Here is a 15,825-nt window from a genome sequence, read left to right on the forward strand (position 1 = left end):
TTGTAGCAAAGTGCCGCCGACTACTGCACTACCGCTCCCCACACACAATCATATACACACAGCAAATACAAATGTCCTCCATATAGCCTTAACAGACTGTTGGGGCAAGTGCTGTTAGCAAGTACCTATCAAGGCCGGCACGGTATATGAAGAGGTGGGTGATCAGCACCGCGCCCGACCGCATTTGTCTCCTCAGTGGCGATGATTACATACCCAACCAGGTACTCATTTTAGGCTGAGTTGACCTCGGAGAGGCGCAGGACCAGTTCAGATAATCGCCACCGGTGTTGACCATGAGAGGGAATCAAACTTGGGTCGCCGGGTTCGTAGCGCAGCACGCTAACCACTACACTACCACTCCCCACAACAATACATGCATGCGCAACTGGAATAGTGCACACAAAAGTCTGAACAACCACACAAACAGACGCGAGCAGGCGAAGACAGAGACGCGATCGCATGGCGAGGCTGCGGCAGACTCACAGGTGGAGGTTGACGGGGAAGTCGGGACACATCGCCACCGTGGCGCGGAAATGCTTCTTGGTCTCCTTGCAAATGGGACGCCGAGCAAGAACCGGAGGCCTGCACCGCGTGGGGGGGGGGGCAGAGAGGGGGTGGGAGCAGGGGCAGCGGGGTCAGAGGTCACGGGGTTAGAGTTTGGGGCGGAGGGTTCAGCGACGAGTCACACTCGAACGCGGCGGCATTGAAGATTGTCGCCATCATCGCGATCATCGCCGAAATCGAGATCATTACTAAACTAGTATGAAACTATTTTTATTTCACCAGGTAAGGCCCACTGAGCTTTATAGCTATTTTTCAGAAGCGAAGTGGCTTATCATCACGTGTAAATGTATAGCAGCCAAATACTCTAAAAGCAAGTCTTTTCGAATTGTGGAATAAAAAATTGGAGGATCCGGAAAAAAATCCACACAACCATAGGGAAAACATGCAAACTCCAAATATACAGGCATCGGGATCGGGATCGAACCCACGACCTCCTGTATACCAGGCGAGGTAGTTAAAATCTCGCCACCGCGATGCCCCCATTACTGCCATCGTTATTACTATCACATCATAATAACCATGATCATAGTTATGACTGTCACATGATCATTACTATGACCATTGTTATCACTGTCACATGATCATCATTACCATGATCATCATCATTACTAACATCATCGCTATCACCATCATCGCCATGATTATCATCATCTTCCTCAACACCATCACCATTACTATCACCCTCATTATGCACAAATGACTAATTTTGGATTACATAGAGCAACATCGCCCTCTGCTGAGAAGGCTTGTCAGGACCCTCCTGAGAATGAGGCTTGAGACTCAGTGAGGCCTTCCTGGGCAAACAAGTGGAACAACAATGAATAGCACTGCTGGTTGAAGGCCTCCCTCATCCCCCATCATCTCTCCCGACATCGCCTTCACTATCATCATCATTAGTTAAAGTTTCAGATTTAAAAAAATGTAATCCACAAACACTCCTTTACCTTCCAGGCTCCGCTGCGATGTAGTCTTCCCATTGGACGGTGCAGCTTGGGGGCGGAGCCAAAGAGTCCCGTTTGCTGGGCTGCGGTTGGCGGAATGTGTCACATGGCGGCAGGGTAGATGGGGGCGGCGGCACAGAATTACAACATTCAGTTCCATTAAGGTGTCGTGTGGGTTAATATTCTTTTACTCTATTTCATTTTTTTATTTACGGAACGCCTTCTTCACTCGAGGCACTTGACATAGTTTACAAAACGGTGGCCGAATATAATTATGTAGATGGCAGGTGCGTAGCAAAATTGAGGACAGAGTGACAGCGATAGAGGTTACTTCACGAAAGGGTAGGGGAGGGACAGGAAGGAGTGGATGTATGTATGTTGAACTTCTTTCGCACCGTACGTAGCCAACCGTGCTAATCGGAGGTGTGAGGGAAGGACAACAAACTAAACGAGTTTTCAATATAGATTTAAAAGTTCATAGCTCCAGTGGCTTCCTAATGCGCAGAAGCACATCTGAAAGTGCTTGATGCTGTGAGCGTCTTTGTTCAATGGCCAACCAAAAGCTGCTGCTGCTGCGAGGATGACCGGAGTTCGCGTGATGGTTTGTGCTCCTTGACAAGATCAGCGAGGTATTGCGGTTCATTTGTGCGACCTTGTAGAGTGGAGGGGAGAGGGTAGGGAAGAGAATGAAATCTATCCACTGCTGGATGAAGGCCTACCCCCACCTCAATCCATCACCGCCGCTCACGGTCGAGCCATGCAGCAATCCACCTGGCACCTGCGCACGATTTTATCGCTCCATCTCCTGCGGCGGTCGCCCCCTCACAGGCACGGTTGCCTCCTCTGGTTGCCCCTTCGCATCGTGAGTCTCAACCGTGGACGATGGTGCCGTCTAGCCAAGACATGTCTTGCCCCAAGCCCAATTACTCTCGTCAAGTCTGTCACAGCCGGCGGTGGCGGCGGTGGTGGCTACGCTGCTGCACGTGGCTGCCTGTAGTGCTCCAGCGCTGTGGAGGCAGTAGTGGGAGTTCGTGGAACACCACACAGATGTCGTGAAACTCCCTTGCTGTGGGTGGGCGTTGAGGAGGAGCCTTACCCTGGCTCACCAGGAGAAGGCGATACAGCAGAGTGTGGACTAAGCTCCATCTGTTCCAACTCCAGATGGCTAGACACACATTAGGCTATACAGACGGATAGACAGATGGATGAGTGAGTGAATGAGTGAGTGGGTGGGTGGGCGAGTGAGTGGATAAGTGGAAGGTTGGTTGGGTGAGTACGTGGGCGAGTGCGTGAGTAGGTCAGTAGGTCAGTGAGTGTGTGAGTGTGTGGGTGGATAGGTTGAGTGAGTGCGGGCCACACCAGGGCGGGGGGGTGGGGGGGCGCCCCCCCCTGCCGTAGGCTGTCGAGCAAGGCCTTGTTCCGCTGCACGTCGCTCTCCGTGAGATGCTCACGGCGCTTCCTCGACACAAGACACAGCCCCGAGATGGAGAAGAGCTCCCCTACAAAGTCCCCCACTCGCTCCTGGGGACATGCAGAGACACGGGGAGGCATGGGGAGACACGGGGATACACGGGTAGACACGGGGAGAGACGGGGAGCCACGGGGAGGCATGGAGAGACACAGGGAGAAAGAGGGGAGACACTTTACCAACTTGCAATGACCAGCGTGAAGTATGATCGATACACGGTGGGAAAGGCCTTCATTCAACAGTGCGCAGACAGAGGCTTTGTACATTATTATTGTGATATGCAGGGTTAGTGGATGACACTAAAACCATATCGATGGTGCCGTCAGCCAGACGTGGTGACCATTCTGCATTCCTATGGCAGAGGCGAGTCAATCCGCAGACACAGACCGTTTTTCCTTTGGAGAAGAGCCAGCCAGAGTGAGCGCGGTGGAAGCCGATGTTCTTGGTGGACATCGTGATGGACACGATGTCGCGACTCATCAGAGCATCCACCTCCTCCTCCGTGTCCACCTCAGCGTCCTGTTCCAGCAGACACACACACAGACAAAGATCCCCGATATAGCCTTAATAAACTGTTGGGGCAAGTGCTGTCAGTGAGCACCTATGAAGGCCGGCAAGGCGCACATATATGGACACACATACACATTCAGACATACACACAAATACACTCAATAACACACAACTAAGACAAAGATTCTCTGTATAGCCTTAAAAGACTGTTGGGGAAAGTGCTGTATAGCAAGCGTCACCTATGAAGGCCGGCATGGCACACGAGGGGGTGGCCAGCACCACGCCCGGCTGCCTTTTTGCTTCAACTTCGCACCAGGCACAGTCCTCATTTTTTATAAGACCGAGTCGACTTAAGGGAAGAAATTCAAAGAACTGTGAGTAAATCCCACCACACATGCGTGTGTGTGTGCGTACGTACGTACCGCCATCTGACAATATCTCGCAGCACCACGTCTTAAACACCTAATAAGCCCTGGACAGATCGTCCATGCAGACACAGTATGAACCAATCAGTCCTGATTATCCACGCTAATGGGGGTTGGGGGCCCGCACAGATAAAGCACCAACACGGAGATGGTAAATTGGCTCTCACAATAACAACTTCAACTCGTAACACCGCACCCGACAGGCGGCATTCGCTCTTTCCTCCCGTAGAGAAAGAGAGACGGAGAGGACGAGTCAGAGACGCCAGGAGGAGGGGCCACAGATGTGTGGGAAAGCAGCAGCAGCTACATGGAGCTCATAATAAAGGTGTTTCGGGTTAGATCGCGTTATTTAATAATGTGTCGTAACCCTCCACCACCCGACACGGCCAAACAGTAAAAAAAGTGTCACGTTTTAAAAAGACAAATACAGTAATCCCTCGCCACTTCGCGGTTCAAGTTTCGCGGCCTCAGTGCATCGCGGATTTTTCGAACTGATTTAAAGGCCTCATTATACCTGTGCAGTAACACCATCATCATCATCATTCATCATCACATTCATCGAACTGCACAGGTCTGTCATCGTCGTCATTGTCATCGTCGTCGTCGTCATTTCTGGAGTCAAGTCTCAAGATACTACTGTCATTGGTGAGTGTAGAACACCATAATACGTATCGTATGAGAGAGAGAGAGAGAGTGAATGTATAATATTAAGATTTTATAATTAAATAGATTTAAGTAAAATATATATATAAAGTATAAATATACATATTTTAAACATTCTGGTACCCACACACACATATACGGAAATTCCTAGGGGGCCAATCCTACTTCGCGGATTTTCACCTATCGCGAGGGGTTCCGGTCCCCATTAACCGCGATAAACGAGGGATCACTGTCGTTCACTACTTTAGCCCACCGGTGTGTTGAAGAGTGATTCAACATCATTTACAATTTTTGAGTACGACGTTTCGCTGGTAATTACATCCAGCATCATCGGGAAATTCGCCAGAATGGTGAAGCTCTCCATCTGCTCCCAGTCTTAAATAGAGCAGCAGCAGGGTGACGTCATCATTTAACCCAATTAGGTGCAGTGATTTGAGGCGAGGAGGGTATTGTAATTATATAATAGCTTGGTAATCATTCAATTTTGTTCATTAGTATTTATTTCCGCTATAAGGAATTGTAATTGTAATATATATTTTATTTAATAATACGCTTCCAGGCCGCACTAAGCCTGTAGCTGTCAGAGCGATTCAAGTTATTTGTATTTCTCTCAATTTCAATGGATTATCTAAGTAGTCTTGGCCAGAAATAATTCGTTTTACACAACACTTCAACGGTATCAAAATCAATTGAGTGTCCTTGTTGAGAAATATGTTCCACCACTACCGACAGTTGTGTTTGAGAGAATTTAATATTCCTTTGGTGTTCTTTGAGTCTTATGCTGATGTTTCGTCTTGTCTGACCAATATAGCATCTGCCACATAAACAATTAAACCGATATACACCTTCTGTTAGTAATTTAGGTAATTCGTCTTTAGGGCAAGAGACTAGTTTTTGAATTTTGTATACTATACCAAATCTTACTTTAATGTTTTGCTTTTGCAAAACACGGGCTAATTTGTCAGTTACTCCTGAGATATATGGTATTTTGATTGTTTCAACAATCTGATCGCTTTCAGCAGTGTTGCTTTGCGTTCGTGATTTGGCAGTCAGTGCTCTGTTAATTTGAGCATTATTGTAGCCATTCTGTCTTAGTGCTTCTTTAACATTAATCTCTCTCACTAGACTTTCACGATCTGACACTGTTTTAGCCCGATATATGAGTGTCTTGATAAGAGAGGATTTCTGAGCGGGGTGATGATGTGAATCTGCATTCACATAGGCATCAGTGTGCGTTCGCTTTCGGTAAACGCTGTGTGTTATTTTGCCATTTAGACCATGTTCAAGCAAAATATCTAGGAATGGGAGTGAACTGGACGGCCGGGTTTTGTGCATTGAGATGATTGAGAAAACCATTAAGTGTATCTTTACCATGTGGCCAGACAACCAACGTGTCATCAACATATCTAAACCAAAAATATGGGTTTAATGTACTCGAGGAAAGTGCTCTTGTTTAAAAGTTTTCCATGTATAATTGATTTTGATAACATGTGTTAAACCAGCTATATGGTATGTATGTTGAACTTCTTTCACGCCGTACGTAGCTAACCTTGCTAATCAGAGGTGTGGGGGAAGTACAACCAAACACGACCAACGATTGCCCAAGCTCTGCGGTCCTCTGTATATTGAGGTGGTTTCAGCCAAACAATGAATGTTTATACGTGCGGCAGAAGAAAAGCCCACGTGTGCCAGAGTGGGGGGAACACTTTGCTGTACTGCCATCTCCTGGCAAGGCAGAGGATATGGCGAGTTGGAGCAGAGTGGTGGTGTGATGAGAGTGGGAGCAGAGTGGCGGTGTGATGACAGTGGGAGCAGCGTGGCGGTGTGATGAGAGTGGGAGCAGAGTGGCGGTGTGATGAGAGTGGGAGCAGCGTGGCGGTGTGATGACAGTGGGAGCAGCGTGGCGGTGTGATGAGAGTGGGAGCAGAGTGGCGGTGTGATGAGTGTGGGAGCAGCGTGGCGGTGTGATGAGAGTGGGAGCAGCGTGGCGGTGTGATGAGAGTGGGAGCAGAGTGGCGGTGTGATGAGTGTGGAAGCAGCGTGGTGGTGTGATGAGAGTGGGAGCAGCGTGGCGGTGTGATGGGAGTGGGAGCAGCGTGGTGGTGTGATGAGTGTGGGAGCAGCGTGGAGGTGTGATGAGAGTGGGAGCAGCGTGGCGGTGTGATGGGAGTGGGAGCAGCGTGGCGGTGTGATGGGAGTGGGAGCAGCGTGGTGGTGTGATGGGGGTGGGAGCAGCGTGGTGGTGTGATGGGAGTGGGAGCAGCGTGGCGGTGTGATGAGAGTGGGAGCAGCGTGGCGGTGTGATGAGTGTGGGAGCAGCGTGGTGGTGTGATGGGAGTGGGAGCAGCGTGGCGGTGTGATGAGAGTGGGAGCAGCGTGGTGGTGTGATGGGGGTGGGAGCAGCGTGGTGGTGTGATGGGAGTGAGAGCAGCGTGGCGGTGTGATGAGAGTGGGAGCAGCGTGGCGGTGTGATGAGTGTGGGAGCAGCGTGGTGGTGTGATGGGGGTGGGAGCAGCGTGGTGGTGTGATGGGAGTGGGAGCAGCGTGGCGGTGTGATGAGAGTGGGAGCAGCGTGGCGGTGTGATGAGTGTGGGAGCAGCGTGGTGGTGTGATGAGAGTGGGAGCAGCGTGGTGGTGTGATGGGAGTGGGAGCAGCGTGGCGGTGTGATGAGTGTGGGAGCAGCGTGGTGGTGTGATGGGGGTGGGAGCAGCGTGGTGGTGTGATGGGAGTGGGAGCAGCGTGGCGGTGTGATGAGAGTGGGAGCAGCGTGGTGGTGTGATGGGAGTGGGAGCAGCGTGGCGGTGTGATGAGTGTGGGAGCAGCGTGGTGGTGTAATGGGGGTGGGAGCAGCGTGGAGGTGTGATGGGAGTGGGAGCAGCGTGGCGGTGTGATGAGAGTGGGAGCAGCGTGGCGGTGTGATGAGTGTGGGAGCAGCGTGGTGGTGTGATGAGAGTGGGAGCAGCGTGGCGGTGTGATGAGAGTGGGAGCAGCGTGGTGGTGTGATGAGAGTGGAGCAGCGTGGCGGTGTGATGAGAGTGGGAGCAGCGTGGCGGTGTGATGAGTGTGGGAGCAGTGTGGCGGTGTGATGAGAGTGGAGCAGCGTGGCGGTGTGATGAGAGTGGGAGCAGCGTGGGGGTGTGATGAGTGTGGGAGCAGCGTGGGGGTGTGATGAGAGTGGGAGCAGCGTGGGGGTGTGATGAGAGTGGGAGCAGCGTGGGGGTGTGATGAGAGTGGGAGCAGCGTGGGGGTGTGATGAGAGTGGGAGCAGCGTGGGGGTGTGATGAGTGTGGGAGCAGCGTGGGGGTGTGATGAGAGTGGGAGCAGCGTGGGGGTGTGATGAGTGTGGGAGGAGCGTGGGGGTGTGATGAGAGTGGGAGCAGCGTGGGGGTGTGATGAGTGTGGGAGCAGCGTGGCGGTGTGATGAGTGTGGGAGCAGCGTGGCGGTGTGATGAGAGTGGGAGCAGCGTGGGGGTGTGATGAGAGTGGGAGCAGCGTGGGGGTGTGATGAGTGTGGGAGCAGCGTGGCGGTGTGATGAGTGTGGGAGCAGCGTGGCGGTGTGATGAGTGTGGGAGCAGCGTGGGGGTGTGATGAGAGTGGGAGCAGCGTGGGGGTGTGATGAGTGTGGGAGCAGCGTGGGGGTGTGATGAGAGTGGGAGCAGCGTGGGGGTGTGATGAGTGTGGGAGCAGCGTGGTGGTGTGATGAGTGTGGGAGCAGCGTGGCGGTGTGATGAGAGTGGGAGCAGCGTGGGGGTGTGATGAGAGTGGGAGCAGCGTGGGGGTGTGATGAGTGTGGGAGCAGCGTGGCGGTGTGATGAGAGTGGAGCAGCGTGGCGGTGTGATGGGAGTGGGAGCAGCGTGGCGGTGTGATGAGTGTGGGAGCAGCGTGGTGGTGTAATGGGGGTGGGAGCAGCGTGGAGGTGTGATGGGAGTGGGAGCAGCGTGGCGGTGTGATGAGAGTGGGAGCAGCGTGGCGGTGTGATGAGTGTGGGAGCAGCGTGGTGGTGTGATGAGAGTGGGAGCAGCGTGGCGGTGTGATGAGAGTGGGAGCAGCGTGGTGGTGTGATGAGAGTGGAGCAGCGTGGCGGTGTGATGAGAGTGGGAGCAGCGTGGCGGTGTGATGAGTGTGGGAGCAGTGTGGCGGTGTGATGAGAGTGGAGCAGCGTGGCGGTGTGATGAGAGTGGGAGCAGCGTGGGGGTGTGATGAGTGTGGGAGCAGCGTGGGGGTGTGATGAGAGTGGGAGCAGCGTGGGGGTGTGATGAGAGTGGGAGCAGCGTGGGGGTGTGATGAGAGTGGGAGCAGCGTGGGGGTGTGATGAGAGTGGGAGCAGCGTGGGGGTGTGATGAGTGTGGGAGCAGCGTGGGGGTGTGATGAGAGTGGGAGCAGCGTGGGGGTGTGATGAGTGTGGGAGGAGCGTGGGGGTGTGATGAGAGTGGGAGCAGCGTGGGGGTGTGATGAGTGTGGGAGCAGCGTGGCGGTGTGATGAGTGTGGGAGCAGCGTGGCGGTGTGATGAGAGTGGGAGCAGCGTGGGGGTGTGATGAGAGTGGGAGCAGCGTGGGGGTGTGATGAGTGTGGGAGCAGCGTGGCGGTGTGATGAGTGTGGGAGCAGCGTGGCGGTGTGATGAGTGTGGGAGCAGCGTGGGGGTGTGATGAGAGTGGGAGCAGCGTGGGGGTGTGATGAGTGTGGGAGCAGCGTGGGGGTGTGATGAGAGTGGGAGCAGCGTGGGGGTGTGATGAGTGTGGGAGCAGCGTGGTGGTGTGATGAGTGTGGGAGCAGCGTGGCGGTGTGATGAGAGTGGGAGCAGCGTGGGGGTGTGATGAGAGTGGGAGCAGCGTGGGGGTGTGATGAGTGTGGGAGCAGCGTGGCGGTGTGATGAGAGTGGAGCAGCGTGGCGGTGTGATGAGAGTGGGAGCAGCGTGGGGGTGTGATGAGTGTGGGAGCAGCGTGGTGGTGTGATGAGAGTGGAGCAGCGTGGCGGTGTGATGAGAGTGGGAGCAGCGTGGGGGTGTGATGAGTGTGGGAGCAGCGTGGCGGTGTGATGAGTGTGGGAGCAGCGTGGCGGTGTGATGAGAGTGGGAGCAGCGTGGCGGTGTGATGAGAGTTGGAGCAGCGTGGCGGTGTGATGAGCGTCGCGCGCACCTTGTACTGGATGCGCTGGTACACGCGACTGCTGTTGTCGAGCACGGTGAACGCTTGGCTCGACGTCGTCTCTCCGCCGAACAAGATGCTGAGGTCACCCCGCTGCCACTTCATGTCGCTGAAATCGATCAGCGTCGTGTCCATCCTAGAACGGGTTACACGTTCACACGCGCTCGACGCGTTCACACGTTCTCGATGCGTTTACACGCTTGACGCGTCTGTGACGTGTCCTTCCCTCGCAGTGGGAGCAGCGTCGCGGTTGTGATTATCACGGTTGGCTACATACACACGTGGCCCAGCCGGCAGCACGTTCGCCAATCGTCGCAGAGGCTCACGGTTCGAATCAGGCGGACTGCCCCAGTTAACACTGCGGCGGTGCGTACAAACCGTATTCGCGGCCCCCTTCGCTCACGGCGGGACGTCAAACATCCTGGGACGTCACCCGACGGGGCATAGACCGTCGTGTGCCGGCGTCACGGTGGTCCGAATAAGCCAGAGTTTGAAAATAATTACACTGCATATTATTCAAGGGGGAAACTGCACCCCCCTGCTTCGGAAAAAAACTTAGCAGGGACCCTCGTGAAAGAGTCTTGAGTGGGTGAACGAAATGTAACGACGACCACAGATGCTCCCGCACCTTATGTTGCTTCCGTGCTTGTAGACCTTGCACGTATCCGACGGCAGCATTCGGGACACGAGTGGCACTGCAGGAGTCATGGAACGCGCCATTACTCTCACGAACACACAATCACATGGACAGACAATCGCATGGACAATCGCACGAACATGCAATCGCACAGACACATAATCGCACCAACACACACTCGTACCAACAGGCAATTGCACACACACAATCGCACGAACACACAATTGCATGAACACACAATCACTCAGACGCACAATCGCACCAGCGCACAATCGCACGGACGCACAATCGCACTAATACACAATCGCTAACGAACGCACAATTACACAAGCATACATTTAGCAAAAAAAAACACAGACAGGCGTGCACACAAACATGCAATTACATAAATACACATATCACACAATTGTCCAAACACACAATTACACCAAATACAATAACGAAAACGCACAATTATAAAAAGACAAAGGCCTCCCTGTCGCCTTTAACAGACTGGTGGGGCAAGTGCTGTGAGTTGGTGGGTGGCCAGCACCATAACCGGCCACCTTTGTGTCCCCAATGTTAACACACCACACCAGGTACTCCTTTAAGGTCAGGTCGACCTAGGGGAGACCCAGGACGGGTTCAGATATTCATCACCAATGTTAGCTGCGAATCAAACTCAAGTTGCCGGGTTCCTAACGTAGCACGCTGCGCCACTACTCCCCAATCACACAATCATATACCAATACCAATGCCCGCCATTCGCCATTAAGTGACGTTTACGTCACCACAGCGCCTGTGCCAGGCCAGGTGCACAAGCATATACACGCAACAACACATGCACGCACAACCACAAGAGCACACGCGAGTCTGCAAAAACACGCAATCAAAACATATATATGCACGCTTATGATGTGAAGTACTCCAAGTCACAAACAAATCACGTGCACCTCAAGCTCCGTGTGATCTTTGTGCGATCTTTTCAATCCACATGCCAATATTGGGCCAACGTTGGTCTAACGTTGGTCTCATGTTGGCCCAACGATCCGTGTTTACTGGGTTCTCACCCCAGCTCTGGAAGTCCCAGTGAACCTCCAGGTAAAAGTCTCCGAGCTGGAAACACAAAATTCACAACATTGCGTCAATTCTATCAACATCATCGTTATCATCATCATCATCACAGTAATTACCTATTTACCCATGCAAACCACACACGCTTTCAAATGCACTTCTGCGGCCGTCCGGAATGCTCTTCCTTCCAATATTATAAAGCCACTGGAGCTAGGCATTTTTTAATAATCTAGATTGAAAACTAATTTCTTTCGAACTGCTTTTTGTGTTTAGTTTATTGTCCTTTACCCGCACCTCCAATTAGCACGGTTGGCTACGTACAGTACAAAAGAATTTCAACATACATACGTAGAGACAGTGCGTGTGTGGAGACAGTGCGTGTGTGGAGACAGTGCGGGTGCAGGAACAGTACGTGGGCCAGTGGTCACGAGGGGTAATTACAGAGGGGAACAATCTGGGAAGTTCGGGAACGTGCTAGAGGATTCGAGAAAGAAGGTGTGGCCTGGGGCGGAGTGAGGGCCGTGCCGGGAATAAAAAGGGGCGAGAGGCGAAGTTCAGGGCTGCCGTGGGATCGGCGTCGACTGTCTTCACGCCATCGCCGTCTTGGGGCCGTCGGTGTCTTCGCGTCGTCACTACTTGTGTGCCATCCCTGACCAAGTTATCTGTGCGTCATTCATCGCCATGTTATCTGCGTGAAATGCCCTAAATAATCAATAAAGAAACCTCTACAGTTCAAGTTGTCCAAGAGTCAATACACATACAAACAACACGGATTCGAATCCAGGATCTCAGAGGTGAATGTCTGGTGCTTAAAAACTGTTTTATCCCCCCCTGAGGCACCGGACCTTTTAAACAGCCCTGGAGCTCACAGTGTTGCCTGTACACGCGCCTTTTCTGTGCCTATCTCCAATTAGCACGGTTGGCTATGTACGACGTACACGCGTATGTACGGATACACCAAATCGAGAGACTCTCTCTCAGGCGTGCCCTGCTACGTGGGGACGTTGCAACATAGGGGAGGAGGCCCAGGACCAGTCCAGATAATCGTCGCTGGTGTTGGTGGTGGTCGTGAGCGAAACACAGCGGCTTTGTGCCACAGGAATGGCGCGAATTCCACACGCAGGGGTGGCGTGTGTTCACGTGTCGTTCACGTGTCGTTCACGTGTCGTTCACGTGTCGTTCACGTGTCGTTCACGTGTCGTTCACGTGTCGTTCACGTGTCGTTCACGTGTCGTTCACGTGTCGTTCACGTGCTGCTGCAGCTGCCTTTGCTCATTCTCACTTCCTGCATGGCCTTGAGGAGGCGAGGCCTGCGGATTTCTGCGCTCTCCCGCGACTGCATCTTGTACTTCCTCACGAGCGACGCGACTGAAGTGCGGCGGACGGCGGCAAGGGGGAAGGGGGTGGCGGGGGCAGGTCGGGGTTGGGGGGTGATTCAGAGAGAGAGAGAGAGACACAGCGACAACCAGGGACACTACATTTCAGCCAGGAAATTTTTACGAAAATATTTGAAAATTACCCGAGCGCTGATCATCGTGACGAAATGTGCAGTGGACATCTACGGGCGATCTGCCCATGGATCGTGATCATGATGATGAGGATCATCGCGACAAGATGATATTTTTGCGGAAGCTCCGACGATCGCGGGTCTCGTGGCGTGCGATGGACCGTAGTGTCGCCACGGCGACGGCGCGGCGACCAAAGCACTCGGCAACAACAGAGACATTGCGGTGGCCGCCACGATTTTGCCGCGTGTGACGTCCTTGTTATTGTGTTGTCAATGTTTGTTATAATTGTTGTGGCATTGTTGTGTTGTTATTGTTTGTTATTATTATTGCGTTGTGCATTGTTGTGTTGTTGTTGTGCTGTTATTATGGTGTCGTGTTGTTATCGTGTTGTTGTGTTGGTGTTATTGGTGTTGTTGAGTTGATGCTGTTGTGTTGCTGTGTGGTTATTGTTGTGTTATTTGTTGTACGTATGTATGTTGAACTTCTTTCGCACCGTACGTAGCCAACCATGCTCATCGGAGGTGCAGGGGAAGGACAACAATTTGGTATTGTTGTTGCTGTTGTTGTGTCGTCGTGTTGTTACGTGCCGTTGTCATTGTGTTGTTGTGTTGTTGTTATTGGCGTTGTTGATGTTGTAGTGTTGCTGTGTTGTTATTGTTGTTATATTGTTTTTGTGTTGTTGTTGTGTTTTGGCTTCTCACTCGTTTGCCGATGTCCCAGGCTCACGGCCTCGGCCAGGGGACTCCATCCCTGTGCGTTCCGGGACTTGACCGGAGCGTTGTGAGCCAGCAGAACCCTCGTGCAGTCTACACCACCACCAACACAACCACAAAGATCTCGCGTGTAGCCTCGAATGTTAGGGCAAGTGCTGTCAGCGAGCACTAATAAAGGCCGGCATGGTGCACGAGCGGATAGTGTGGCCAGCACCACGCCCGGTTCATATATTCATCACTCGTGTTGGCCATGAGCGGGAATTGAACTCGGGTCTCCAGGTTCGTAGTGCAGCCCGCTAACCACTACACACACACACATCACACACGCACATCACACACACACACCGCACACGCACATCACACCGCACACGCACATCACACACACACACCGCACATGCAGACATCACACGTTGTCCTGCCTGCCCCCTAGGGCTTTAATCAGTGCTGACCCCCCCCCCCACACTGCGTCCGAGCGTCAGTGGCTCGCCAATGCTTTATAGACCGCGGCGGAGCAGCGCGTTGCCTAGCAACCGCCATCACCTAGCAACCGGCGCAACCGGGCAATATGTAACCCGGCCCCTACGTCACCAAGGAGATGGAGGGGTGGGGGGCTCTAGCCAGCCCCCACAGTGTGGCACGTGGGTGGGTGCACCTAGTCTGGTACGAGTGGTCATGACACGAACATGAAAGGTTAATTGTGTGTATGGGTACGTCTATGGGTACGCTTGTGTGTCTGTGTGTGTCTGTGTGTGTGTCTGTGTGTGGGAGCGGTAGTGGGAGCGGTAGTGTCGCGGTTAGCGCGCTGCGCTACGAACCCGGCGACCCGGGTTCGATTCTCGCTCACGGCCAACACCGGTGACGATTATCTGAACCGGTCCTGGGCCTCCCCTAGGTCGACTCAGCCTCAAAAGAGTACCTGGTGCGATGTGTAAACATTGCCACTGGGGAGACAAGGGCGGCCGGGCATATGCCGTGCTGGCCTCCATAGGTGCTCGCTAACAGCACTTGCCGCAACAGTCTGTTAATGCTATATGGGGGATCTTTGTCTATGTGCATGTACCTAGCATGGCACAAGCGACGTGTGAGGATGTGATGTTGGCTTTGTGTGTGTATCCAGGAGCGGAGGAGTCTTTGCTGCACGTGGCCTCTAATCCAGCACTCGAGGCAGCGAGGGTTGGTGGATCACACTATGAAACTTATGGATGTCGACCCAGCAGCTAGCCTTCGACACTTCCCATGGTCTTAAGGTGGATCTAGACTGGCACAAGTGCTGTGATGACATGACCGCCACTTTGTGGCGCTACAAACTCCGTCATCCGAGTTCGATTCCCGCCCGCGGCTAACGTCAGCTGCCAGTGACATTTTAACTTGTCGTGTTTAACAACAGTATCAGCACTCGAGAGACAAAGGCGGACGGCCATGATTTCAGCCACACCACCACATCATGTAGTGTTGACCTTAATAGGTGCTCACTAACTAGCACTTGCCCAAACAGTTAATGCGTTTATATCTTTCTATGTGAGAATATCGTCTTTATTACGGTGGTACGTATTTGAAACTGGGCCTGCGCATCCACTAGGTTAACTCAACCTAAAATGAGCACCAAGTAGCATAGTCCACGAATGAATGTCGGCAGTAGGAAGACAAAGGTGGCCAGGCATGTGTGGTGCTGGCTACACAAACAACTCAACCACACGCAGCTCAACCACCAACAACTCAACCACCAACAGCTCAACCACCAAAAACTCAACCACACACAGCTCAACCACAGCTCAACCACAGCTCAACCACCAACAACTCAACCACCAACAACTCAACCACCAACAACTCAACCACCAACAACTCAACCACCAACAACTCAACCACCAAAAACTCAACCACCAACAACTCAACCACCAACAACTCAACCACCAACAACTCAACCACCAACAACTCAACCACCAAAAACTCAACCACCAAAAACTCAACCACCAACAGCTCAACCACCAACAACTCAACCGCACACAGCTCAACCGCACACAGCTACACGCACAGCAGAGACTTGGAACGTTCAGCAGCAGCACCCACCTCGATTGCCCAGCATCACGGCGACGTGCAGGGCAGTGTTTCCTAACCACAAACACAAACGCGGTCGCATGTTAGTCGCGTGTTAGCTGCATGTTGGCCGCATATTAGCAACGGTGAAAGGAACAC

At 52.9% G+C, this 15,825-nt stretch overlaps 1 protein-coding gene across 5 annotated transcripts in view; it reads right to left on the bottom strand.

The window, feature by feature from the left end:
* The window catches only part of LOC144733375 (ankyrin repeat domain-containing protein 13C-like), a 49,220-nt gene that overhangs the window by 13,755 nt on the left and 19,640 nt on the right, over positions 1-15,825 (bottom strand). For all 5 annotated transcript variants that reach the window (XM_078615260.1, XM_078615263.1, XM_078615261.1 and 2 more), the window contains 10 exons: positions 15,700-15,741; positions 13,621-13,725; positions 12,694-12,779; positions 11,408-11,453; positions 10,350-10,416; positions 9,713-9,857; positions 3,361-3,492; positions 2,865-3,026; positions 1,509-1,588; positions 484-582 (listed from right to left, as the gene is read on the bottom strand). In XM_078615260.1, coding sequence (XP_078471386.1) covers positions 484-582; positions 1,509-1,588; positions 2,865-3,026; positions 3,361-3,492; positions 9,713-9,857; positions 10,350-10,416; positions 11,408-11,453; positions 12,694-12,779; positions 13,621-13,725; positions 15,700-15,741 — 964 coding nt within the window. The remainder of the gene's footprint in view (positions 1-483; positions 583-1,508; positions 1,589-2,864; positions 3,027-3,360; positions 3,493-9,712; positions 9,858-10,349; positions 10,417-11,407; positions 11,454-12,693; positions 12,780-13,620; positions 13,726-15,699; positions 15,742-15,825) is intronic.

The sequence above is a fragment of the Lampetra planeri genome, chromosome 46 (assembly GCF_965212315.1).
Source record: "Lampetra planeri chromosome 46, kcLamPlan1.2.h2, whole genome shotgun sequence".
In the NCBI taxonomy this organism is placed as follows: domain Eukaryota; kingdom Metazoa; phylum Chordata; class Hyperoartia; order Petromyzontiformes; family Petromyzontidae; genus Lampetra; species Lampetra planeri.